The 27,812-nt window shown below is 32.3% G+C and overlaps 1 protein-coding gene across 2 annotated transcripts in view; it reads left to right on the top strand.

Moving 5' to 3' along the window:
* LOC134706188 (tRNA N(3)-methylcytidine methyltransferase METTL2-like) overlaps positions 1-23,171 on the top strand; it is a 61,326-nt gene extending 38,155 nt beyond the window's left edge. For both annotated transcript variants that reach the window (XM_063564897.1, XM_063564896.1), the window contains 6 exons: positions 165-214; positions 7,839-7,899; positions 12,664-12,803; positions 15,074-15,180; positions 19,812-19,877; positions 23,005-23,171. In XM_063564897.1, the coding sequence (XP_063420967.1) occupies positions 165-214; positions 7,839-7,899; positions 12,664-12,803; positions 15,074-15,180; positions 19,812-19,877; positions 23,005-23,156 (576 nt within the window). In that variant the 3' untranslated portion in view covers positions 23,157-23,171. The remainder of the gene's footprint in view (positions 1-164; positions 215-7,838; positions 7,900-12,663; positions 12,804-15,073; positions 15,181-19,811; positions 19,878-23,004) is intronic.
* Positions 23,172-27,812: the final 4,641 nt, after the last annotated feature.

Here is a 27,812-nt window from a genome sequence, read left to right as displayed (position 1 = left end):
AGATAACTCTCATAGCAACACACATCGATTTTCCCGTTTCGTTATGTTAATATTATTTAAATAATATTTTACAGAAGTCCCCAATTGTTAGCTCCACCTTTGGGGTTTCTTTACGCATGTTTGTTTTGTGAACAAATTATTACAACAGCCTTAATTATTTTCAGGTTGGCTGTGGTGTTGGTAATACAGTGTTTCCAGTTCTAAAAACAAACCAGTAAGTATTTTTTTTAAGGGTTAAACAAGTGGGATATGGCATGAGTAATATAGTGTTTTCTAATACCAAAAACAAACCAATAAGAACTATGTTTAAGGGTTAAACAAGTAGAAGGTGGCATTGGTAATATAGTGTTTTCCAATACTAAAACCAAACCAATTAGTTATACATTTCAGGGTTAAACAAGTGGGATTGGTAAGTAGTGTCTTTCAATACCAAAAGCAAACCAATAAGTGTCTTGTTGACGGGTTAAACAAGTGGGAGGTGGCATTGGTTATATAGTGTTTTCTAATAATTAAAGTAGTTAAAGCAAGCCAATAAGTGTCTTGTTTAAGAGTTAAACAAGTGGAAGGTGGCATTGGTTATATAGTGTTTTCTAATAATAAGGGTAGTTAAAGCAAGCCAATAAGTGTCTTGTTTAAGAGTTAAACAAGTGGGAGGTGGCATTGGTTATATAGTGTTTTCTAATAATAAGGGTAGTTAAAGCAAGCCAATAAGTGTCTTGTTTAAGAGTTAAACAAGTGGAAGGTGGCATTGGTTATATAATGTTTTCTAATAATTAAAGTAGTTAAAGCAAGCCAATAAGTGTCTTGTTTAAGAGTTAAACAAGTAGAAGGTGGCATTGGTTATATAATGTTTTCTAATAATTAAAGTAGTTAAAGCAAGCCAATAAGTGTCTTGTTTAAGAGTTAAACAAGTGGGAGGTGGCATTGGTTATATAATGTTTTCTAATAATTAAAGTTGTTAAAGCAAGCCAATAAGTGTCTTGTTTAAGAGTTAAACAAGTGGAAGGTGGCATTGGTTATATAGTGTTTTCTAATAATAAGGGTAGTTAAAGCAAGCCAATAAGTGTCTTGTTTAAGAGTTAAACAAGTGGGAGGTGGCATTGGTTATATAGTGTTTTCTAATAATAAGGGTAGTTAAAGCAAGCCAATAAGTGTCTTGTTTAAGAGTTAAACAAGTGGAAGGTGGCATTGGTTATATAATGTTTTCTAATAATTAAAGTAGTTAAAGCAAGCCAATAAGTGTCTTGTTTAAGAGTTAAACAAGTGGGAGGTGGCATTGGTTATATAATGTTTTCTAATAATTAAAGTAGTTAAAGCAAGCCAATAAGTGTCTTGTTTAAGAGTTAAACAAGTGGAAGGTGGCATTGGTTATATAATGTTTTCTAATAATTAAAGTAGTTAAAGCAAGCCAATAAGTGTCTTGTTTAAGAGTTAAACAAGTGGGAGGTGGCATTGGTTATATAATGTTTTCTAATAATTAAAGTAGTTAAAGCAAGCCAATAAGTGTCTTGTTTAAGAGTTAAACAAGTGGAAGGTGGCATTGGTTATATAATGTTTTCTAATAATTAAAGTAGTTAAAGCAAGCCAATAAGTGTCTTGTTTAAGAGTTAAACAAGTGGAAGGTGGCATTGGTTATATAATGTTTTCTAATAATTAAAGTAGTTAAAGCAAGCCAATAAGTGTCTTGTTTAAGAGTTAAACAAGTGGGAGGTGGCATTGGTTATATAATGTTTTCTAATAATTAAAGTAGTTAAAGCTAGCCAATAAGTGTCTTGTTTAAGAGTTAAACAAGTGGAAGGTGGCATTGGTTATATAATGTTTTCTAATAATTAAAGTAGTTAAAGCTAGCCAATAAGTGTCTTGTTTAAGAGTTAAACAAGTAGAAGGTGGCATTGGTTATATAATGTTTTCTAATAATTAAAGTAGTTAAAGCAAGCCAATAAGTGTCTTGTTTAAGAGTTAAACAAGTGGGAGGTGGCATTGGTTATATAATGTTTTCTAATAATTAAAGTAGTTAAAGCAAGCCAATAAGTGTCTTGTTTAAGAGTTAAACAAGTGGAAGGTGGCATTGGTTATATAATGTTTTCTAATAATTAAAGTAGTTAAAGCTAGCCAATAAGTGTCTTGTTTAAGAGTTAAACAAGTGGAAGGTGGCATTGGTTATATAATGTTTTCTAATAATTAAAGTAGTTAAAGCAAGCCAATAAGTGTCTTGTTTAAGAGTTAAACAAGTGGAAGGTGGCATTGGTTATATAATGTTTTCTAATAATTAAAGTAGTTAAAGCAAGCCAATAAGTGTCTTGTTTAAGAGTTAAACAAGTGGAAGGTGGCATTGGTTATATAATGTTTTCTAATAATTAAAGTAGTTAAAGCAAGCCAATAAGTGTCTTGTTTAAGAGTTAAACAAGTGGAAGGTGGCATTGGTTATATAATGTTTTCTAATAATTAAAGTAGTTAAAGCAAGCCAATAAGTGTCTTGTTTAAGAGTTAAACAAGTGGAAGGTGGCATTGGTTATATAATGTTTTCTAATAATTAAAGTAGTTAAAGCAAGCCAATAAGTGTCTTGTTTAAGAGTTAAACAAGTGGAAGGTGGCATTGGTTATATAATGTTTTCTAATAATTAAAGTAGTTAAAGCTAGCCAATAAGTGTCTTGTTTAAGAGTTAAACAAGTAGAAGGTGGCATTGGTTATATAATGTTTTCTAATAATTAAAGTAGTTAAAGCAAGCCAATAAGTGTCTTCTTTAAGAGTTAAACAAGTGGAAGGTGGCATTGGTTATATAATGTTTTCTAATAATTAAAGTAGTTAAAGCTAGCCAATAAGTGTCTTGTTTAAGAGTTAAACAAGTGGAAGGTGGCATTGGTTATATAATGTTTTCTAATAATTAAAGTAGTTAAAGCAAGCCAATAAGTGTCTTGTTTAAGAGTTAAACAAGTGGGAGGTGGCATTGGTTATATAATGTTTTCTAATAATTAAAGTAGTTAAAGCTAGCCAATAAGTGTCTTGTTTAAGAGTTAAACAAGTGGAAGGTGGCATTGGTTATATAATGTTTTCTAATAATTAAAGTAGTTAAAGCTAGCCAATAAGTGTCTTGTTTAAGAGTTAAACAAGTAGAAGGTGGCATTGGTTATATAATGTTTTCTAATAATTAAAGTAGTTAAAGCAAGCCAATAAGTGTCTTGTTTAAGAGTTAAACAAGTGGGAGGTGGCATTGGTTATATAATGTTTTCTAATAATTAAAGTAGTTAAAGCAAGCCAATAAGTGTCTTGTTTAAGAGTTAAACAAGTGGAAGGTGGCATTGGTTATATAATGTTTTCTAATAATTAAAGTAGTTAAAGCTAGCCAATAAGTGTCTTGTTTAAGAGTTAAACAAGTAGAAGGTGGCATTGGTTATATAATGTTTTCTAATAATTAAAGTAGTTAAAGCAAGCCAATAAGTGTCTTGTTTAAGAGTTAAACAAGTGGAAGGTGGCATTGGTTATATAATGTTTTCTAATAATTAAAGTTGTTAAAGCAAGCCAATAAGTGTCTTGTTTAAGAGTTAAACAAGTAGAAGGTGGCATTGGTTATATAATGTTTTCTAATAATTAAAGTAGTTAAAGCAAGCCAATAAGTGTCTTGTTTAAGAGTTAAACAAGTGGAAGGTGGCATTGGTTATATAATGTTTTCTAATAATTAAAGTAGTTAAAGCAAGCCAATAAGTGTCTTGTTTAAGAGTTAAACAAGTGGGAGGTGGCATTGGTTATATAATGTTTTCTAATAATTAAAGTAGTTAAAGCAAGCCAATAAGTGTCTTGTTTAAGAGTTAAACAAGTGGGAGGTGGCATTGGTTATATAATGTTTTCTAATAATTAAAGTAGTTAAAGCAAGCCAATAAGTGTCTTGTTTAAGAGTTAAACAAGTGGAAGGTGGCATTGGTTATATAGTGTTTTCTAATAATTAAAGTAGTTAAAGCAAGCCAATAAGCAAATAAGACAAGAAGTTAAAGTATTTATTATGTCAAGGTCTACCTGTCCTGAAATTTTCAGCTGAATCGGGTAACTGGTTTTGCAGGTATAATGCCCCTGAATTGATAATTTTAAAGAAATTTTGCAGTTTTTAGTTATTATCTTGAATATTATTATAGATACAGATAAACTGTTATAGCAAAAATGTTAAGCAAAGTAAGATCTACAAATAAGTCAATTTGACCAAAATTGTCAATTGACCCCTTAAGGAGTTATTGCCCTTTAAAGGCTTTTTTCACAATTTGTTCATCATGTTGACTTACTTTAAAAAAAAATCTCCTTTGAAACTACTGTATCAATTTCAGCCAAACTTAGGCTAAATGAGTTTCAGAGTATCTAGTATAAATTTTATTTCCTTGTATGTAAAGAAACATAGCTCCTATGGCTAAAAAAGAACATAGGAGAAAATGATTTTTTTTTTTTGCTTTTGAAGAAAATAGGACGATTCAAAGAACATTTAAATAAATTGAAAAGCCAAAATAATCATTGATGAAAGATTTAACCCAAAAATTCAGGTGAGCGATTCAGGCTCTTGAGAGCCTCTTGTTTCTTTCCATATAATTTAGCATTCTTTCTTTTGATAAAACAAAAAAGCTAATAGTCTGAATATGAATACAGTCTCATATGCTGGTGTTACCTCATTCATTTAGATTAAGACCTATTTTTTTGTCTCGCTTGACAGAATCAAAAAGCGAGACATAGGTTTGCTAATTTGGCAGCGACTGTGTCGTAAAAAATGTATTAGTTTGTGATGAGGTATAGTTTATAATGAATCACTAGCGGTGAGTGAATGATATTTGGTGTGCAGTTGTATTAGTATTGGCAGATCTCATTACCATAGAGATTATTTTGTCTGCCCCCTCAGTCATGGTCTATTGACTATGAAATTTTGCTATGTTTTCATGTTTTAGTTTGTGATTGGATTAGTTTATAGTTAAGCAATAGTGATCGATTGATGATAATTAATATGCAGTTGTATCAGCATTGGTTCATCTCATTTCCATGGAGATTATGTGGCCCTGCTTCCTCAGTCATGGTCTATTGACATTGAAACGTTTGCTTAGTTTTATGTATTAGTTTGTGATTAGGTCGGTTTATGGTGAACCCCTAGTGGTAGGTCAATGATATTTGTATGCGGTTGTATTAGATTGGCACATCTCATTACCATGGAGATAAAATGACACTGCCCCTCAGTCATGGTTTATTGACCTTGAGATTTTTCTTATGCCCTGTCAGACTAGACCATCATCAAAACATGCTCACCACGATCTAAACTTCAAAGAGTGTGAGGGCATCACTTTCTCTAGTTTTTTAGCTCACCTGAACTTTTCTTGTCACTTGACGTCCGTCGTCTGTCGTCGTCATTAACTTTTACAAAAATCTTCTCCTGAAACTACTGGGCCAAATTAAACTAAACTTGGCAACAATCATCAATGTGCACGTGGTATCTAGTTTTAAAAATGTGTCCCTTGACCCGGCCAACCAACCATGATGGCCGCCATGGCTAAAAATAGAACATAGGGGTAAAATGCAGTTTTTGGCTTATAACTCGAGAATCAAAGCATTTAGAGCAAATCTGACGCTTTGAAATTGTTTATCAGGTCAAGATCTATCTACCCTAAAATTTTCAGATGGATCAGAGAACCTGTTGTAGGTTGCTGCCCCTGAATATGTAATTTTAAGGAAATTTTGCTGCTTTTTGTTATTATCTTTAATATTATTATAGATAGAGATAAACTGTAAACAGCAATAATGTACAGCAAAGTAAGACCTAAAAATAAGTCAACATGACCAAAATGGTCAATTGACCCCCTAAGGATTTATTGTCCTTTATAGTCATTTTTAGCTCACCTGACCTGAATGGTCAAGTGAGCTTTTCTCATCACTTTGCGTCCGTCGTCCATCATCCTGCGTCTGTCGTCTGTCGTCCGTCGTCTGTAAACTTTTACAAAAATCTTCTCCTCTGAAACTACTGGGCCAAATTTAACCAAACTTGGCCACAATCATCCTTGGGGTATCTAGTTTTATAAATGTGTCCGGTGACCTGGCCATCCAATCAAGATGGCCGCCATGGCTAAAAATAGAACACAGGGGTAAAATGTATATTTTGGCTTATATCTTTGAAACCAAAACATTTAGAGCAAATCTGACATGGGGTAAAATTGTTGATCAGGTCAAGATCTATCTGCCCTGAAATTTTCAGACGAATGGGACAACTTGTTGTTGGGTTGCTGCCCTAAAATTGTTAATTTTAATGAAATGTTGCAGTTTTTGGTTATTATCTTGAATACTATTATAGATAGAGATAAACTGTAAACAGCAATACTGTTCAGCAAAGTAAGATCTTCAAATAAGTCAACATGATCAAAATTGTTAGAGGACCCCTTTAGGAGTTATTGCCCTTTATAGTCAATATTGAACAACTTTTCGTCATTTTTGTAACTTGTACAAAAATCTTCTTTTCTGAAACTATGGGCCAAATTTAAACAAACTTGGCCACAATCATTACTAGGGTATCTATTTAAAAAAAGTGTCTAATGACCCCACCTACCAACCAAGATGACCGACATCAGTAAATACAGTAACAGGTGAGCGACACAGGCTCTTGAGAGCCTCTAATTTAACAATTTTCATTAAATTTGTAAATTAACTCATCAATGTCATCATAGATACCAGGACTAAATTTTGTATATACGCCAGATGCGTGTTTTGTTTACAAAAGACTCATCAGGAATGCTCTAATCGAAAAAGTTAAAAGGGCCAAATAAAGTACAAAGTTGAAGAGCAGTACGGACCAAAATTCCTAAAAGTTTTGTCAAATACAGCTAAGGTAATCTATGCCTGAGGTAGAAAAGCCTTAAAATTTCAAAAATTCTATTTTTACTAACATTTTCCGCTGAAACTACTGGGCCAAGTTCATTTAAGATAGAAATAATTGTAAGCAGCAAGAATGTTCAATAAAGTAAGATGTACAAACACATCATCATCACCGAAACACAATTTTGTCATGAATCCATCTGCGTTCTTTGTTTAATATTCACATAGACCAAGGTGAGCGACACAGGCTCTTTAGAGGCTCTAGTTTCTTTTTTTGTTGATACTTATTTTAAACTTGTCTTTCTTTTTTATCATTCCAAATTGTTGTCTTTTATTTTTTTGTCAAAAAATAGAAAACTAAGACCTTTTTCAAATTTGAGGAGAACTGTAGTGAACATGTTCGATTCTAAAATAGCAGAACACAAAAGTTTCAAATCTTCAATCAAGTCAGCTATATATGTCATCATTGTTTAAATGAACAAAATTATAAACATGCCTGGTAAACCATCAAATCCCAACCCAATCGTTAAGTTAGAAAAGAGTTTAATGGCACTTCCTGTTGAGCTTTTCTGGTTTAAAATATAAAAAAATATTGAAAGGGAAACTTTTGTTTATTTATTGTCAATCTGTAAATATTTTGATAAAAATAAGAAGTTCATGCCATAGATAACTAAAGGGAGCTTGTCTCCTTTATTACTCAGACCAATGTGATTGAAAATCTCATTGTTTATTGATAATTTTAATTTTAGGATGTATTACTTTATTAAAATTTTTATCTTAAAGATTTCAACATATAACTCAATAAAGATTTTTTTTAAAAATAAACAGAAGATAGATAAAGCCTGATATTGAAGTGTGTGTACATTTGTTAACTAAAACAATGCTAACCAATATTTGTGTGGCTCACTCTATGCAAAATTTATATAATGATGTATTGGCATTTTACCAAAAGGCAAGGAATGCACATGCATTAACTTTTTTCTTCAAACAGAATCTTTTATTATATTTTCAGGAATCCAAATCTAAAGATATACTGTTGCGATTTTTCACCTACAGCTATAGAAATAGTTAAGGTAATTCAAATTGTCTCTGATGTGCATGTTTTACCAGTGTTATCCAAATGAAAATGCTGTTCACCAAACAAGCGTGTTACCTAGGGTTTTCCATTGTGAATTTGGTCAGGAATTTCAGCAGAATTTTCTTTGAGATACCTGTGAAAGTTTTGTTTTTCCACAAGCAATATATACATGTACTTTAAACATACAGGCATGACAGGGATTCCATTGAATATTCTACTGTCAGTATACATATCTCCTCCTCTGAGATCTTACTGCATTTCGTTTTATAGAAGTGCATTTGTATAATAAGTTTACAAGTTAACTAACAATGACTAAACAGCTTTACTTTCCACTGCTGTACAATATTATTTTGAATAGATGTAAGATATAAAATTTTCATAGATTTATCCCCGAGGGTATCACCAGCCCAGTAGTCAACACTTCGGTGTTGACATGAATGAAAAACTAAGGATTTTCTTATCCCAGGCATAGATTACCTTAGCCGTATTTAGCAAAACTTTTTGGAACTTTGGATCCTCAATGCACTTCAACTTTTACTTGTTTGGCTTAATAAATATTTTGATATGAGCGTCACTAATGAGTCTTATGTAGACAAAATGCTTGTCTGGTGTACTAAAGGCAAACTTGAACAAAGCAACATGCGTACAAGATTTGATGGCTGAAATATTTAATCATGGATTTCAACCTTGATTTTCAAATAAGTTAGGAACCGAAGAGATTTATCCTGCATGTTTATTGCTGATTATTTCTGAAAAAGTGAACCTGACAGGGTCAGTAAAAATGCCCATATTACCCAGAACATCTGTTGATCAAGGTCTTCAGCAATTATTGTCCTTGTCTTTATAAATGTCACAAGGAATTATTGTCCTTGTTACCCATAACTTGTGTTTATAAATGACTTTAGCAATTATTGTCCTTGTTACCCATAACTTGTGTTTATAAATGTCACAAGGAATTATTGTCCTTATGACCATGATGACCCAGAACTTATGTTTATAAATGCCTTCAGCAATTATTGTCCTTGTGACCCAGAACTTGTGTTTATAATTGTCTTCAGCAATTATTGTTCTTGTTATCCTAACGTGCGTTTTTAAATTTCTTAAGCAATTATTGTCCTTGTTACCCAGAACTTGTCTTTATAAATGTCACAAGGAATTATTGTCCTTGTTACCCATAACTTGTGTTTATAAATGACTTTAGCAATTATTGTCCTTGTTACCCAGAACTTGTGTTTATAAATGTCTCCAGCAATTATTGTCCTTGTTACTCAGAACTTATGTTTATAAACGTCTTTAGCAATTATTGTACTTGTTACCTAAAGCTTATGTTTATAAATTTCTCAAGCAATTATTGTCCTTGTTACCCAGAACTTGTGTTTATAAATGTCTTCAGCAGTTATTGTCCTTGTTACTCAAAACATGTGTTTATAAATGTCTTTAGCATTTATTGTTCTTGTTACCCAGAAGTTATGTTTATAAATGACTTTAGCAATTATTGTCCTTGTGACCCAGAACTTGTGTTTATAAATGTCTTCAGCAGTTATTGTCCTTGTTACCCAGAACTTGTCTTTATAAATGTCACAAGGAATTATTGTCCTTGTTACCCATAACTTGTGTTTATAAATGACTTTAGCAATTATTGTCCTTGTTACACATAACTTGTGTTTATAAATGTCACAAGGAATTATTGTCCTTATGACCATGATGACCCAGAACTTATGTTTATAAATGTCTTCAGCAATTATTGTCCTTGTGACCCAGAACTTGTGTTTATAATTGTCTTCAGCAATTATTGTTCTTGTTATCCATAACGTGCGTTTTTAAATTTCTTAAGCAATTATTGTCCTTGTTACCCAGAACTTGTCTTTATAAATGTCACAAGGAATTATTGTCCTTGTTACCCATAACTTGTGTTTATAAATGACTTTAGCAATAATGGTCCTTGTTACCCAGAACTTGTGTTTATAAATGTCTCCAGCAATTATTGTCCTTGTTACTCAGAACTTATGTTTATAAACGTCTTTAGCAATTATTGTACTTGTTACCTAAAGCTTATGTTTATAAATTTCTCAAGCAATTATTGTCCTTGTTACCCAGAACTTGTGTTTATAAATGTCTTCAGCAGTTATTGTCCTTGTTACTCAAAACATGTGTTTATAAATGTCTTTAGCATTTATTGTTCTTGTTACCCAGAAGTTATGTTTATAAATGACTTTAGCAATTATTGTCCTTGTGACCCAGAACTTGTGTTTATAAATGTCTTCAGCAGTTATTGTCCTTGTTACCCAGAACTTGTCTTTATAAATGTCACAAGGAATTATTGTCCTTGTTACCCATAACTTGTGTTTATAAATGACTTTAGCAATTATTGTCCTTGTTACCCAGAACTTGTGTTTATAAATGTCTCCAGCAATTATTGTCCTTGTTACCCAGAACTTATGTTTATAAATGACTTCAGCAGTTATTGTCCTTGTGACCCAGAACTTGTGTTTATAAATGCCACAAGAAATTATTGTCCTTGTTACCCATAACTTGTGTTTATAAATGACTTTAGCAATTATTGTCCTTGTTACCCAGAACTTGTGTTTATAAATGTCTCCAGCAATTATTGTCCTTGTGACCCAGAACTTGTGTTTATAAATGTCTTCAGCAGTTATTGTCCTTGTTACCCAGAACTTGTCTTTATAAATGTCACAAGGAATTATTGTCCTTGTTACCCATAACTTGTGTTTATAAATATCACAAGGAATTATTGTCCCTATGACCATGATGACCCAGAACTTATGTTTATAAATGTCTTTAGCAATTATTGTCCTTGTGACCCAGAACTTGTGTTTATAAACATGATAAAAGTCTTCAGCAATTATTGTCCTTGTTACCCAGAATGTTTTATGATCAATGCGTTAGTATATAATGTCCTTGTTAACCAAAATGTTTTTAAAAACATATTATCAGTAAATCATTAATGTCCTTGTAACACAGAACTTTAGTTGATAAATGTAAATAGTAGGTAATGTTCTTGAGGCCTAGATTTTTTCTTGATAAATATCATTGGTTAATAATGTCCTTGTGAGAAAGAACTTTTAAATTAGTTGATCAACGTAAATAATAGATAATGTTCTTGAGGCCTAGATTTTCTATGGATAAATACCATTGGTTAATAATGTCTTTATGATCCAGAACTTTAGTTTATCAACCTAAATAGTAAATAATGTTCTTGAGGCCTAGATTTTCTCTGGATAAATAGCATTGGTTAATAATGTCTTTATGACCCAGAACTTTAGTTGATCAACGTTAATCATGTTAATAGTAGACAATGTTCTTGGGGCCTAGAATTTCTCTGGATAAATGTCATTGGTTAATAATGTCTTTGTGACCTAGAACTTTAGTTGATCAACATAATCAGTAGATACTGTCCTCAGGGCCCATATTTTCTCTGGATAAATACCATCGGTTAATAATGTCCTTGTGACCCAGAACTTAAGTTGATCAACGTTAATAGAAGATAATGTTCTTGAGGCCTAGATTTTCTCTGGATAAATACCATTGGTTAATAATGTTCTTTTGACCAAGAACTTTAGTTTATCAACGTAAATAGTAGATAATGTTCTTGAGGCCTAGATTTTCTCTGGAAAAATACCATTGGTTAATAATGTCCTTGTGACCCAGAACGTTAGTTGATCAACATAATCAGTAGATACTGTCCTCAGTGCTCATATTTTCTCTGGATAAATACCATTGGTTAATAATATCCTTGTGACAAAGAACTTTAGTTGATCAACGTTAATAGAAGATAATGTTCTTGAGGCCTAGATTTTCTCTGGATAAATACCATTGGTTAATAATGTTCTTGTGACCAAGAACTTTAGTTGATCATCGTAAATAGTAGATAATGTTCTTGAGGCTTAGATTTTCGTTGGATAAAAAAACATTAGTTAAATATGTCCTTGTGACCAAGAACTTTAGTTGATCAACGTAAATAGTAGATAATGTCCTTGAGGCCTAGATTTTCTCTGGATAAATATCATTGGTCAATAATGTCCTTGTGACCCAGAACTTTAGTTGATCAACATAATCAGTAGATACTGTCCTCAGGGTCCATATTTTCTCTGGATAAATACCATTGGTTAATGTCCTTGTGACCAAGAACTTTAGTTGATCAACGTAAATAGTAGATAATGTTCTTGAGGCCTAGATTTTTCTCTGGATAAATACCATTGGTTAATAACGTCCTTGTGACCAAGAACTTTAGTTGATCAATGTAAATAGTAGATAATGTCCTTGAGGCGTAGATTTTCTCTGGATAAATATCATTGGTTAATAATGTCCTTGTGACCAAGAACTTTAGTTGATCAACGTAAATAGTAGATAATGTTCTTGAGGCCTAGATTTTTCTCTGGATAAATACCATCGGTTAGTAATGTCCTTGTGACCCAGAACTTTAGTTGATCAACATAATCAGTAGATACTGTCCTCAGGGCCCATATTTTCTCTGGATAAATACCATCGGTTAATAATGTCCTTGTGACCAAGAACTTTAGTTGATCAACTTAAATAGTAGATAATGTTCTTGAGGCCTAGATTTTCTTTGGATAAATACTATTAGTTAATAATGTCCTTGTGACCAAGAACTTTAATTGATCAACGTAAATAGTAAATAATGTTCTTGAGGCCTAGATTTTCTCTGAATAAATACCATTAGTTAACAATGTCCTTGTGATACATTTGTAAGTAAAATATTTTAATGAATATATTTTAGAATCACCCAGACTACAACCAAGACCGCTGTCATGCATTTGTATGTGATATATCAGATGAGATGTCGACTATTCCAATTTCTGATAATTCTTTGGATATAATCACTATCATATTTGTTTTGTCTTCCATTTCACCAGAAAAGTAAGTACAATACTCTTTAATTCCTCACCCAAACAAATAGCTACTTTCTCCACCTCATGGTAGAGGTGAAAAGTAAGTAAAATACTGTTCCATTTCTCACCCAAACAAATAGTTACTATCTCCACCTCATGGTAGAGGTGAAAATTAAGTAAAATACTGTTGCATTTCTCAAGCATATATATAGCTACTTTCTCTACCTCATTGTAGAGGTGAAAATTAGGTAAAATATTGTTGCATTTCTCAAGCCTATATATAGCTACTTTCTCTACCTCATTGTAGAGGTGAAAATTAAGTAAAATACTGTTGCATTTCTCAAGCATATATATAGCTACTTTCTCTACCTCATTGTAGAGTGGAAAAGTAAGAACAATATTAATGTATTTCTTGACCAAACAGATAGCTACTATCTCTACCTCGTGGTAGAGTGATCCAAATAGTTTATAAACAGCAATTGCTAGCCTTGCTCAATGTGTGGTCGATTTCAGTTTCAATTAAATGAGGTCACCAGTTTTTATATGACTGCAAAAAAAAAATTGTGTCGTATTATGCTTTCATGTAGTGTGTCTGCGTCATCACCTGAAGATGCATTTAGTGTCTGGACAATAACTTTAGTTTAAGTGAATGGATCTCTATATTTTTTTATACCAGAAGGTTCAATACCACTAAAGGAAGGTTGGGATTTCGCCCAACAGTTTAGGAATTATGAGCCAAAAAGGGGCACAAATAACCATTTTTGTAGTTTCCAGACAATAACTTGTGTTTTAGTGTAGTGGTATAATTATAGTTTCCTTTTCAACAAAGGCGGTTCAATTCACAACATCATAGTGAATTGCATAAAAGCAAATGATATATAAATTCAAATCATATAATCAATGCTAAATTCTTTGACTACAGTTATTCTGTGTCCAAAACCTATTATGTTGTATGCAGATGCCCTATTCTACGAAATTTGTCTAGTGTAGTTTGTCTGTTGGCATCGCCTCATTTTGGTGGTTAAGTGACTGCTTAGAAAAGTGTGTTTTCCTTTTTCTTCCTAAGCTTTGGTCAGCAAGGTTTCAGCATGAAGCATTCATGTTGTTTTACATGCAAGATTGACAAAAATGTATAGAAATTAGTAATAATTTGATAACATTCTAAGTATTTGTAAATACAGGTTGTGATAAAATATTATAACTTTTATGTAAATGTTTGGTTTGAATGATTTCATTTGATGCTGTCTCATCTTCTGAAATTCCTAAATATCACAAGCAATAGAACTTTGATTTTGATATATGGTTCCTTGCAAGGTCTTAATGTCGTCCACACATGGTTCATTTCCCCTGGACCTTATTTCACGGATCATTGATCCAGGTTAGTTCACATGGCCAAGTCTTAATCTAGCATTAAGTCAAGTTTATTTGGTGTATTGAATGATTGTTATTTATACAAGTTTGACTGGTAGGTTGCACCTGCCTTGGCTTATTTTTGATAGAGACTGTAAGCAATAGGTCAACTATATTTAGTTTATGGAATACCTTTATAGCGTTTAGATTGTCTGACATGGCTCATATGATCTGGACATCTCTTTCATGGTCATTGGTCAATATTCAATTTTCGTAATTAGGTAGAATGTTTGTTATTCCCTTTTATCAAATTTGTCCATAGATCAGTAAAAATACATATTGAATACAAAAAAGACATCTGTTAAATGGAAAAGAAATCTGTTTATCAGTGCACCACCCTAGAGCCCAACAGAAAATTCTTTCAATTCCTTCAATCCCAAAATGTTAACAACATCCTTTCAGTTCGTACAACTTCTCACATGACTGTATTAGTTCATTATGTTTACATTGTATTTTGGTAGCAAATTGATGAATATTGATCCCTGAGTACCGTTGTAGATTTAGAGAGTTTACTCCTTTTCCACTCTATGTTTGCATTAATAAACTCCCATGATATCAAGTAGTTAACAGAACTAGCAACAAATTTCATCATGATAGAAAAAAGCTGTGCCTTAAATTAAGGGTTGTTAGGTTTGTACTTTATTTGTTAGGAAAATGAAATATGTACATGATATAAGGCTCATCTGCTAGAAAATGTATCATTTATGATAATGAGACAATGAAATAACACTCTAAAGTGATGTGTATTCTAATAAATCAAACATTTATTTATAATAAAGTATTTCAGTTAGTTGTGTATTGTGTATATCTAACATGTCGTAGCTAAATTGTTGACCTTTAACTTCATGTTAAAAAGCATTTAAAATTGATTTTTTTTTTAATTTATAGAATGCAATATGTGGTGAACAGATTAACTAGATATTTAAAACCAGGAGGGACTATTCTCCTCAGGGATTATGGAAGATATGATTTGGCTCAGTTAAGGTTTAAACAAGGTAATTAATGTTATAATGGAATAGAATTGGATATATATAATTCCCAACATCTTAATATCAGTAATTAAAAATGCTACTTCTATTTATATTGAAATGTTAATGGATATTGTAATATATAGATATCTATAGATTATTACATGACATTTTTCATATCAGACCCTTTATCGGCCCTAGGTCATGATATCCGCCCAAGAGTCGCAGACTGGAGTGCTGATATCATGAATGAGGGCCTATTAAGGGTCTGATATGAAAATGACATGTAATGAACTTTTTATCATATACTTCGTCAGATAAAATGCAGACAAGAACGATCAACTATATTTTAAATTTTGTCTTTCTATGAATTTTAAGATTTAATAGGATATCAAACTATGTCATTGCTTTATGTTGATTTGATAGAAGGTTTATTCATACAGTAAATGTTGATTTGATATCACAGTAATCAATTTTTTGGAAAGTTTGCTATAGCTTGCTATAGCAATAAACTTTCTTAAGGCATCGGCCTAACCAGAAAAGAGAAGCCTAACTTACTTTAGGAAGTGTGTCCTACTTCTAGATAATGTAGTACTGGTGTTTGAAAACTAATAATAGAAAGATGGTTTTGAAATTTTGAGCTCTTCTATTTTAATAGCATACAGCTTGGATAAAAAATGTACTGAATTTTCATCGATAAATTAAATAATTCAACTTCATTTGAAAGACGAACAAACAATACTTCGCAGATCTGCGCTACGCGGAAAGTAAAATCAATACACAAACGAGACAGCAGTTCCTACGTTATGATTTTATCGGTATTCTTCAGACATGCGTCAGATCCATATATGTGTGCCTCCAAACGGGAGTACTACAATCCCGGCTTCAAAGGTTTCCAACCCTCCTCCGGTTGAAGAGAACATTAATAGCGTGTTTAAAATATTTCATGAATAAACATTTTTCGTCGCTTTATACTACGATTTTTACAAATTTCTATTCAATATGTAAAAGCCCGAGAGTATCGGAAGTATCATGATATCTCATCTGATTTGGCCCACAACAAACTCGGACTATAATAAACTCGGCCTTTTACATATTCGGCATTAGAAATCGGACTATAACAAAAATCGTAATTATACTAATTGCTATTAAGACTCCTAAACAAAGTTTTTGCTCAGTTCTTATTATTTTTCTCTTTGGGGTCTATTTAGTTGTATTTTGAGGGGCCAACAGAAGGGAGGAATTTACTAAAGAACCCTAAGGGATTTTTTTTTTAATTTTCAATAACTATAATAAATTATAAACTTGAAGAAAACAGTAACAGACACACATGGTTTTCAGTAATGATCACAGGACCATAAAACAAATCAAATTAATTAAATTTAGGTTGAGTCCATGGTGTCACCCCACCTAACCCCTCATGTTTGAATACTTAAAAACAGTCAGATCCCCACTCCTAAACATTATATGTTCTTTATACGTTACAATGAAACAAATCAAATGAAATAAAAGGTGAGTCCCTTGTGGTCACTCTCACCCCCTGGTTTTTTGAGAACTTATTAACAGTTGAGATCTCCACACATATACCATATATATTATTATTGTATGGGACAATGAAATAAATCAAATGAAATATAGAGGAACTCCAGAGGGGTCAGTCACCCCACCCCTTTCTTTTCGAAAACTTGTAAACGGTTGAGATCTCCACCCATAAACCATATATATTTTTGTATGTGGCAACAAAACAAATCAAATGAAATAAAGTGGGTGACACTTTGGGTCAGCCCCAACCCCTCATGTCTGGGAACTAAGAAACTGTTGAGATCCCCACCCTAAACCATATATATTTTTGTATAGGGCAACAAAACAAATTCAATGAAATAAAGTGGGAGTCCCTTTGGGTCAGCCCCACCCCTCATGTCTGAGAACTTGTAAACGGTCGAGATCCCCACCCCTAAACCATATATATTTTTGTATAGGGCAACAAATCAAATGAAATAAAGTGGGTGTCCCTTTGGGTCAGTCCTACCCCCTCATGTCTGAGAACTTGTAAATGGTCGAGATCCCCACCCCTAAACCGTATATATTTTTGTATAGGCAAACAAAACAAATTCAATGAAATAAAGTGGGAGTCCCTTTGGGTCAGCCCCACCCCCTCATGTCTGAGAACTTGTAAACGGTTGAGATCCCCGCACCTAAACCATATATATTTTTGTATAGGGCAACAAAACAAATCAAATGAAATAAAGTGGGAGTCCCTTTTGGTCAGCCCCGCCCCTTCATGTCTGAGAACTTGTAAACAGTAGAGATCCCCACCCCTAAACCATATACATTTTTGTATAGGGCAACAAAACAAATTCAATAAAATAAAGTGGGAGTCCCTTTGGGTCAGCTCCACCCCCTGTTGTTTGACAACTTTGAAATGGTCAAGATCCCCACCCCTTAACCATATATATTCTTGTACTGGACAATAAAACAAATCAAATTCAAAAGAAGGCGAGTCCCTAGGGGTCACTCCCATCCCCTTGTTGTTTGAGAACTTGTAAAGCGGCTGAGACCCACCCACAAACCATATATATTTTTGTATGAGAAAATAAAATAAATCAAAATGAAATATAGAAGAAGTCCACAGGGGTGACAACCAACTTCTTTTTGAAAACTTATACGGTCGAGATGATCACCACTAAATCATATATATTCTATTTTATGGGGCAACAAAACAAAACTAATGTAGTGGGAGTACCTCTGAGTCATCCCCAACCCCTCATGTTTGAGAACTTGTAAACGGTAGAGATCCAACCCTTAATCATAAATATTCTTGTATTGGACAATAAAAGGAATAAAGTGAAATATAATTAAGTCCCTCGGTGTAACCCCACCCCATCCTGTTTTGAGAACTTGTAAACAGTCAAGATCCACCCCCTTTTTGAAAACTTGAAAACTGTTGAAATCCCCACACTGAAACAACATATATTCCTGTACGGAATAATAAAACAAATCAGATGAAATAAAAGGCTAGTCCCCTAGGTCCACTCTTACCCTACCTCCTGCCTGTTTGAGAACTTGTAAACTGTCTAGATCCCCACCCCCAAATCATGAATATCACTTTACTATACCAGACCAATTAGTATTGAACTTTGCTTTATGTCAGGCGACCCGTGGGAATGACTAATTTTGAGAGCTTTGTTTGGTAGACTTTGTAGCAGCATCCTGTTACAATTATTTCTTGATAAAGTTTTTTCTTTTTTACAGCTAAATTCCTAATGCATGTAAAGCAAAACTTTGGTTGGCTTGCTTGCTTTGTTTCTATTATTGTTAATACAAGCTTTGTAAATAAGATTGACATCTTAAAACAATATATATAGGCACAGTTTAACCTATAAATATATAATATTTGAATATAAAAACTAAGCAAGCAAGCTAACCAAATTTTTGCTCTACATGCTTTAGGAAATTAGATGTAAGTAGGGAAAAAAAGTTAACCATGCAATCTACACACTATCTATTTGAAATATTACAATCTACCGTTGCAAACTTTCCACAGGTGCTATCCAGCACTTTGATTTAATGTTGATAAGATATCATAGTAATTCATTTGGTCATGTTAGTATCAGATTGTGATAGTGATATATTATTTCTTTATGTTGATGTTATAGCAGGTTAATTCATACAATAAATGTTGATGTGATATCATGGTAACTAATTTCTTTAATGCTAATATTATATCATAGTAATTCATTTCATCATGTTAATATGATATCAATATATGTAATTTCTTTGATGTTGATGTGATATCACAGTGATTCATTGCTTTAATGTTGATGTAATATTCTTAGATGATCATTTGTCATTGATTTTCTTGCTTGTGCCTCTACAGCAAAAGTGAGAAAAGCAATTGAGTTGAGTTGACCAATGATAATCTGTATATCTCTATTTTTCCTATGACAACAATGTTAATTTTATTAACAACCATGCATATAGATTTGTAAAAAAAGCAATAAAAGGTAATTCAATTCTTATATGTTGATTTGATATTATGACAATTCATGTTAAGCTCACCTGGTCCAAAGGGCCAAGTGAGCTTTTATCATCACTTGGCGTCCGTCGTCCGACGACGTCTTCATTAAGTTTTACAAAAATCTTCTCCTCTGAAACTACTTGGCCAAATTTAACCAAACTTGACCAAAATTATCATTGGAGTATCGTGTTTGAAAAATGTGTTCGGTGACCCGGCCAACCAACCAAGATGGCCGCCATGGCTAAAAATAGAACATAGGGGTAAAATTTAGATTTTGGCATATAACTCTAAAACCAAAGCATTTAGATCAAATCTGACATGGAGATACATTGTTTATCAAGTCAATATTTATCTGCCCTGAAATTTTCAGATGAATTGGACAATGGGTTGTTGAGTTGCTGACCCCAAATTAGTAATTTTAATGAATTTGCAGTTTTTGGTTATTATCTTGAATACGTTTATAGATAGAGATAAACTGTAAACAGCAATAATGTTCAGCAAAGAAAAATCTATAAATAAGTCACCAAAATGGTCATTTGACCCCTTAAGAACATCTTGTTTAAATGTTCATGTTATATCATAGTTGTTCATATGTTAACTATTGGGTGTGATATAATATATTGATATATTTTGTGTACAGGTAGATGTTTGTCAGAGAATTTTTATGTTAGGGGAGATGGAACGAGAGCTTATTTCTTTACTCAAGGTATGTAACCCTGCAAATACACTTGTTTTAATAGTTTGAATAATAAATGATGATTTAACTATTTTCAGAAAATCATATTTTATCTTCCTCCTTCAGACGAGGTTGATTTGTTTTAGAAATTCTAAAAAAAAAATATCTATGAAAATTGATAAAAACATAATATTATGTAAAGTACTTTGCACTGGTCCTCACTGTTCTTCAGTTTATTACTTTATTTGGCTTTCATACCTTTTTGGATTTGAAGGTGGTCTTTTGTAGGCGAAAAGCGCGTCTGGCGTAAATACAAATTTAAATCCTTGTATCTGTTATGAGTTTATTTACATTCAACCTGCTTCATAATTATAAAACCTGACCAATATTATCATGCCCTGCTGTATACTTAGAGAATATTTTGAGAATCCTTTATGCATTTTATTTTACTTCCCAACAGTATAATGATACTTGCCATAAGATAAGCCTGATATGAATACCCTCCATGGGCAAATGTTATCTTCTTTAAGCTCACAAAAGTAGGTGTAATATAATCATTGATTTTCCACTAAAACATTATATAATAGTCTTCGTTAAATTTGCAATATTCAAAAAATTGTGCAGATTTTTTTTTAGTTCCAAATAAACAAAATAAAAATTGGCATGAGTGAAGTACTATCCCCTCTATTACTAAATTTCACTTAACATTGCATATATGGAAATAACCATCACTGGCAGTAAACCATTCAAATTTTCACACCTTTTATCCTGTGTACAAACTTTATCAACCATCTAATCTCAAGTTTCCATAATATTCAATCCAAACACCAAATTAAAAAAATAATGGTGCTTTAAAACACGTAAGATATATGTTAAAGAATTGTTTACTGCAATGAAATGTAGGATTAAAACTAAAAAAATCGAGGGCATATTTTTTCTAACCATTTTTTTATTTCAATGGTAATGATGGTTGTGACTTACTATGATTTGATGATAATACAAAATTACCCAATGAGTCAATGTATGTTATTGTCATCACCAGGTGTTGTCTGTTGTACTTATATATTTCTTTCTGAAAATATGTGGTCAATTGTAAAATGTTCTAAGCAATTATCTAGTTATAAAATTAGATTGATGATCTAGACTGCCTACCAAAATGGCCTAAATGGCCTATATGACTAACATTGGACAAAGTTGCACAAATAAAAAAAGATGTGTGGATTATCTTGGAAACTATAACTTAAATAGAAAATCAGACCGCGCAATCAAACATACCTTCTGTCCATATTGACAATAATGGTCATACTACTCCTTTCAGGACTTATGTCTATGAAAAGAGGATTCAAACCTACGTTGGGGTAGAAGTTGCATTATTGCATTAAAAACAATTGTAAAGATCACTTTTTTTTTATAAATTTCTTACACAAATTATTTTGTCCTACTAATACAATTTCATAGGACATATTTAAATTTGAAATATCTATATGTATTGTTAATTATTGTATAACCAATATCTGTTTATATTATTCAGAAGTTATCAGGTTATGTTCATATAAAAAGATGTGGTATGAGTGCCAATAAGACAACTCTCAATTCAAGTCTTAATTTGTAAACGTAAACCAGTATAGGTCAAAATATGATCTCCAACACAGAGCCTTGACTCACACCCAACTGCAAGCTTTAAAGAGCATCAAAAAGGACTAGTGTAAACCATTCAAACTGGAAAACCAACGGCCTAAAAGGGGGACGAAAGATACCAGAGGGACAGTCAAACTCATAAATCGAAAATAAAAGGACAACACCTGGCTAAAAACGAAAGAAGACAAGCAGACAAACAAAAGAACACATGACACAACATAGAAAACTTAAGAATAAGCAACTTCACCAAAAACTAGGGGTGATCTGAGGTGTTCCGGAAGGGTAAGCAGATCCTGCTTCACATGTGGCACCCGTCCTGTTGCTTATGTTATAACAAATCTGGTAAATAGTCTAATTCCGTAGGTCACATTCATGAAAGGGAAGGGGAGTGTAGTTATGACGTAAGAAACATATTCGATATCATTTGAGAAACGGTTAATACATAACGGTCAACCAACTCATGATGACGTTTGTAAATTTTGAAGGGATGATTTCAACTTCACCATTTGGAACTCTTGGTATAATAGCTTACTTGTGAGCAGCAATCCTCTATCAAGAAAATCATGATAGGAAATGCAAGCACGGGAATATTGTATCAATTGGGAGATATTTACCCCATATGCAGGTGCTGCTGGAATGTTGCTACTTAGAAATGGAAAGTTCACAATTGGAAAGCTGAAATCATCGTAATTTGTCGTAAAGTTTTGTTTTCAACCGATCCTCAATGTGAATTTCTAGATGTAAGTCAAGATATGAGGCCGACTCAACTGTATCTGTTGTATCCTTGATCTCTCGTTTGATGGGATAGATGCGTTCAACATAGTCACAAAATTTTGAATTATTTAGTGAAAACATCACCTGTATCGCGGAAAGTAGTGTTAAAGGATATTGCTAACTTCTTATCTTTCTTCCTAAAAAGTTTCTGTATGAAGTCAGCCTCATAATAATAAAGAAATAAGTCGGGAAGAAGAGGGGCACAATATGTTCCCATTGAAATGCCGACAGTCTGTTGAAAAACACGTCCTCCGAACGTAACAAATATGTTGTCAATCAAACAATTAAGCATCTTGATTATTTCAGTTGCAGAGATTTTTTTGTTTGAATCAGAGTGATGCTCTACAAAGTAGGATTTATCCCTCCCTAATACAAGATACTTGTATCTACGTTGGCCATTCTTTTTTATGAAACAAAGCAATACCAACTCTTTCAATTTGTCTTTTAGTTTGAAATGTTGAATACTTGTGTAAAGTGTAGAAAAATCAAAAGTTTTAGTACTATTGCAAGATGAAAGATAGTTAGATTTTATGTACTCTAAAAAAAGATCTTTGAAATTTTTAAGTATCTATACCCAACACCACAACATGAAAAGCCACTTTGAAATATCAATTGAAAATTGCTTACTTAATCAAAAAACAATTTAACAAATTCAAGTGATTATACACTGAACGAATTTATGACACTATGTAAATACAAATCATATTCATTTTAATAAATAAGTATATTATTTAATTTATTGCAGATGAATTGAAACAAATTTTTGAAAAAGCAGGACTAGTAGAAAAACAGAATTTAATTGACCGACGTTTACAAGTAAACAGAGGAAAACAGTTAAAAATGTACAGAGTTTGGATGCAATGTAAATATGTAAAACCTTGCTCATCTACCAATTAAACGTGTCATATTTCGTGCATTTGTTTTTCTTGAAATGAATGTCAGAAATCAAATTTTTGTTTTTTATTTATACATTAGTTTTAGATTTTGTCATATTGAGTTCTTTTATAGCTAACGATATGGTGATGCTTTTGATCACGATTAAAGGCAATATGGTGACATATAGATGCATAAATCCTCATTGATTTGGACTCTGTAATGTTATTTGCATACATATCATATGTCTTTATTTTGTTCGTTGCAATGATATTCCCGAAATTTCATTTACTGAAATTTTACAAATGCTGCTAAGATTGTAAATGGAATAAATACATCTTGAAAAGGTTTTGCCTGTCCTTCACATCTTTCTACAAATTGAGAAATATGGCACTTGTTATAAAAAGATCGTTTCTATGTGTGTTGGCATCTTTTGTCTTTTTTGCATTTTGATGGGCCTGTTATTTCCTGGTTATCCTCTCAAAGTTGACGTGTTTCCTTCTGTTTTGGTTTGTAACCCAGATTTGTTTTTTTCTCAATCGATTTTTGGCTTTTGAACACCAATATACTACTGTTGTCCTTATTTACTATACAAAATGTAATTTTCGTGATATTTTTTATTGTAACCTGATACAATGTAAGAAACAGTCTTGTGTACTTCTTTGTAACACTTGAAGATACACTCTAAATGACACAAATACATATTATAAAATGATTAGTACGAACAAAACATATAAACCGTCTAATTTTAGATAGAATTTTTGTGTTGGTGCATGCGTTTAGAAATGGATTAAGAACCGGTTTTCCATGAGCCCTTTCTACCGTTGCTTAATAATCAGAATCAATTGAATGTGAAAGTTTTGTTATATACTTTTTTCAACGAATAAAGCAATAAGTATAAACTAATAAACTATTAAAAAATGAAAACGTCTATTCCATTAAATCTGAAACGTTGTATACTTGATAAGTTTCTTATGTTTTGATTTTTAAGCCCCAACTACGATAGTAGAGGGTCATTATGTTTTCTGGTCTGTAGGTCCGTTCGTCTGTTCATCCATTCGTCCGTCTGTTCCGACCCAGGTTAAAGTTTTTGGTCGAGGTAGTTTTTGATGAAGTCGAAGTCCAAACAACCGGAGTTTAGTACACGTATTCCCTATGATATAATCGTTCTAATTTAAATGCCAAATTAGATTTTTACCCCATTTTCACGGTCCACTAAACATAGGAAATGATTGTGCGAGTGGGCATCCGTGTACTATGGCCACATTATTGTTTCATAGTTAATTGGTTTCTACCTGAACAAATAGGATAGAAGAAATGCATTTATCAAACGTTGCCTACAAGACATTCCATTGTTTATGAACAAATCCGATAATTAAGTAGCCATACACATGGAAAAAAGTATTGCAACACCTTGATTTTTTAAACCTTGAAAAATCAGCCTCTTAATTTGGATAGAATATGAAAAAATATTAGTAAAATAATATTGAAAAATAGTTAATGATAACATTGGCATTAAAAAGAATAAAAAAATGTATGAAAAAAAATCTTTTATCTTACCACAATTTTGATAACATAATGAAGTAACATCTGTTTTATTATTTACGGGTCAGTAGCTGCATGTGCAGATAAGAACTTATCGAGTTGATATTTATTGATTAAACTCAGGTGAGATTTAAATAATGTTTAACTAGTTCTATTTCAGCATATTATATCACCAAAAATAAAAGAGTGTTTTTTTAATTTGAATTTCAATTCGGTGATGCAATACTTTTTTCCATGTGTATATATACTGCAAATAAAATACCTACATTCATAACATAAACGGTTATATTTTTAAGATATATTTTTATAGTGGTGCATAATTCGAAATCGAATTGGAACATTTTCCTATAAACCTTCCCTCAACCCATTATGTGCTTATTCTATGAATTTGAATGATCGTGGAAAGGTAGGTAGTTTACTTTTTCCCTGAAATAAAGCCAGCCCCCTGGGTTTTGATTACATTGTTTTATCCTTGGATGGCTTCGCAAACCTTAGTGAGTTGAGCTCCTAGTGTATGTAATCTTGAGTATGTGATAGTTTGTGTTTTATCAAACATTCGATAGCATCTATGGTTATACCCAGTCAGTAACAAATACATATTTCATTTCTTATTATTATTTATCCAATTTTAGATTTTAACCTTCCCTTGTCACCATCTTGTGATATTTGCAGGCCTGTAACTACCTATAAGACAGGGGACACCATTTTTAAAGGCAGTGCTTTAAGGCCTGACTTTTAAGTCATGAGGTTCATCTTTTCATACGCAATCCATGCTGGGGGTCTTTTGGCCAGAAATAGATCCGGAAATGTTCGAATTTCTCCTCTTCTTTTTATGGTATGATATGGTTTTTGTTTCTTTCATTTACATTGGGGACTAAAGAAACGATCAGTGTGTATTGTTCGTTTTATAGATCTTGTTATAAGTGTGTATTTTGCATTATAAGCAGTCAACCTGACTACAAACTATCATTATTTGTATATTCCGTGTGGAAAGAGGTCGGGTCAATTTCAAGTGTTATCCGACATCTAAAGATTCTTTAATTAGTTCAGACGTTGATATAACAATGAAAAGTCGACTGAACATGATTAATATTGCATCTTCTATAATTCAAAGCGGAATTCGGTTTATGAACGAGAAACCGTAAAGCGTTTTCAATTTCGGTATTAGTTATGTATGTTATCTACGTATTATCCTGGTTCCCGGTACTACGTTCCGGGTATTAGCTATTTGATATATTTGATGTGTAACATTACAATCGGGTACCAGCCAATCTACGTGTGTATGTGTATATGATTTACCGCCAAATGACCGACTTAAAAAATAGTCCATAAACGTTCCGTATAATGATATGCAAATTCATAATTAATCGTAACTTTTTTTATCTTTGTATAATTAATATAACAAAATGGATTCCACAAAATTGAAAATAGCATTATTTTACGAGGATTTCTCATATTTTTTTCACTTCCGGCGCAGTAATACGTATGTTTTGAAGAAGCTCGAAGAATTTGACAAAGTGAATTGAGAAGGAAACGGATAGATATACGTTCTTGCTATCAGGTAAAACAATATAAATGTACAGAACAAACACATTTACTTCACACAAATAGTACAGGCTTAAGCTTTTTATTGTCTAGCTTACACACGACTGTAGTCAAGTGTTTAAACGACGGCGGTGACATACTGGGTCAAGTCTAAATATGTAAACATATCCACGTGCTATTAGCTATATAGGTAGAACGCATCGTAATGCAATATCTACAATTTTTCCTCCTTTATACATCGTTTAACCAGATATATTTCTCCTTTTTACATCGTTTAACCAGATTTATTTCTCTTTCAAATACACTTAAACACGGGTTGTATGTACGTATCTTTTCTAGTGTTTTCTTGTTGTTATTAAAGTTCATTTGTTGATGTTTAGAAATTTTTGAACGACTGAACACAGAAGTGAATGAATGCAACAATATATATACTGAAGACTTGGGCTGTACAATGATAGTGTACGTATATCATACTGATAATCATTCTAGCAGTAATTATGTTAATTTAGGATGTAATGTCTAATGACAGGAATTCATGAGCTATGCCTCAGGCTTTCTGAAAAAATATCAATGACAATGTAAACAGGAACAAAACATTGACACAAATGATGCTCTCTTCTATGTAATATAGTTATTTAGGTATATGTGTTGCACAAGTTTCAATTAAACTTAAGTTATAAAACTTTTTTTCAGGGCACAAACCCACTTTAAAGAGACTTGGCTACTGCCATACCCATCCTATTTTCATGCACCATTTGCAAGCAAGAGACTGAATGGTTTGCAAAATTAAAAATCAGGACGGTGTCCAATTAAAACAAAAGAACTAAACTGGATGAATATTGTAGGAGAAATCTAGACATGCTAGAGGAAAGTTTTGATTTGTGAAATTGGTTTTCCTGAAAAGTCATTCATCCTAGCCTGCAGAAAGGAACTATAACTGTCCACCACCAACTGACGAGCTAATGTTGAGCTTCACATATGGAATTACTCAAATACCATCAATGTCTATGTTTTCAGCACAGATTTCACAATTTATGACACAGCTGTGCTTTTTCTTATACCGTTAAAGAGTTGTATACTAAATTTTATTTTTTTATCAATAAATATATATTATATAATTGTGTCATCTAAGAACAAAGTCTTGTATTTTGCCAAAAGATGCATACTAGAGAATGAAAGTGGTGCAGTTCATTTTGCTTTGGTATATAGAATTGAATTACAATTGTTCATGTTATTGGAATGCATATAAAAATAAGGAGATGTGGTACAATGTATATGATATTTAGTGAGTTTATCAAGCAAAAGTGAATAAGAAATAGGTATATGCAGTTACAGGTACTACTGTACAATCTCAAACAAGGAGAAAAACTCATACCGTAAAGAGAATTTCATATTTACAAGTAAGTTTTGTTTTTGCGTTGAATAATTTTCTTCTATTGTTTTAATTGCAAATATGGGAAGTGGTTAAAATGCTAATGAGACAGCTGTTATATGGCCACAGAGCCTTAATTGAAAACTTCTTTTTCATTCATACCGGTAGATTTTGCCTGGAGTTAGAAACATATCTGCCAACTTTTCAAAATGCACATG

This window comes from Mytilus trossulus, chromosome 2, assembly GCF_036588685.1.
Source record: "Mytilus trossulus isolate FHL-02 chromosome 2, PNRI_Mtr1.1.1.hap1, whole genome shotgun sequence".
Lineage (NCBI taxonomy): Eukaryota > Metazoa > Mollusca > Bivalvia > Mytilida > Mytilidae > Mytilus > Mytilus trossulus.
Note: the sequence above shows the minus strand (reverse complement) of the source record. Positions and strands in the feature narration are given on the sequence as shown.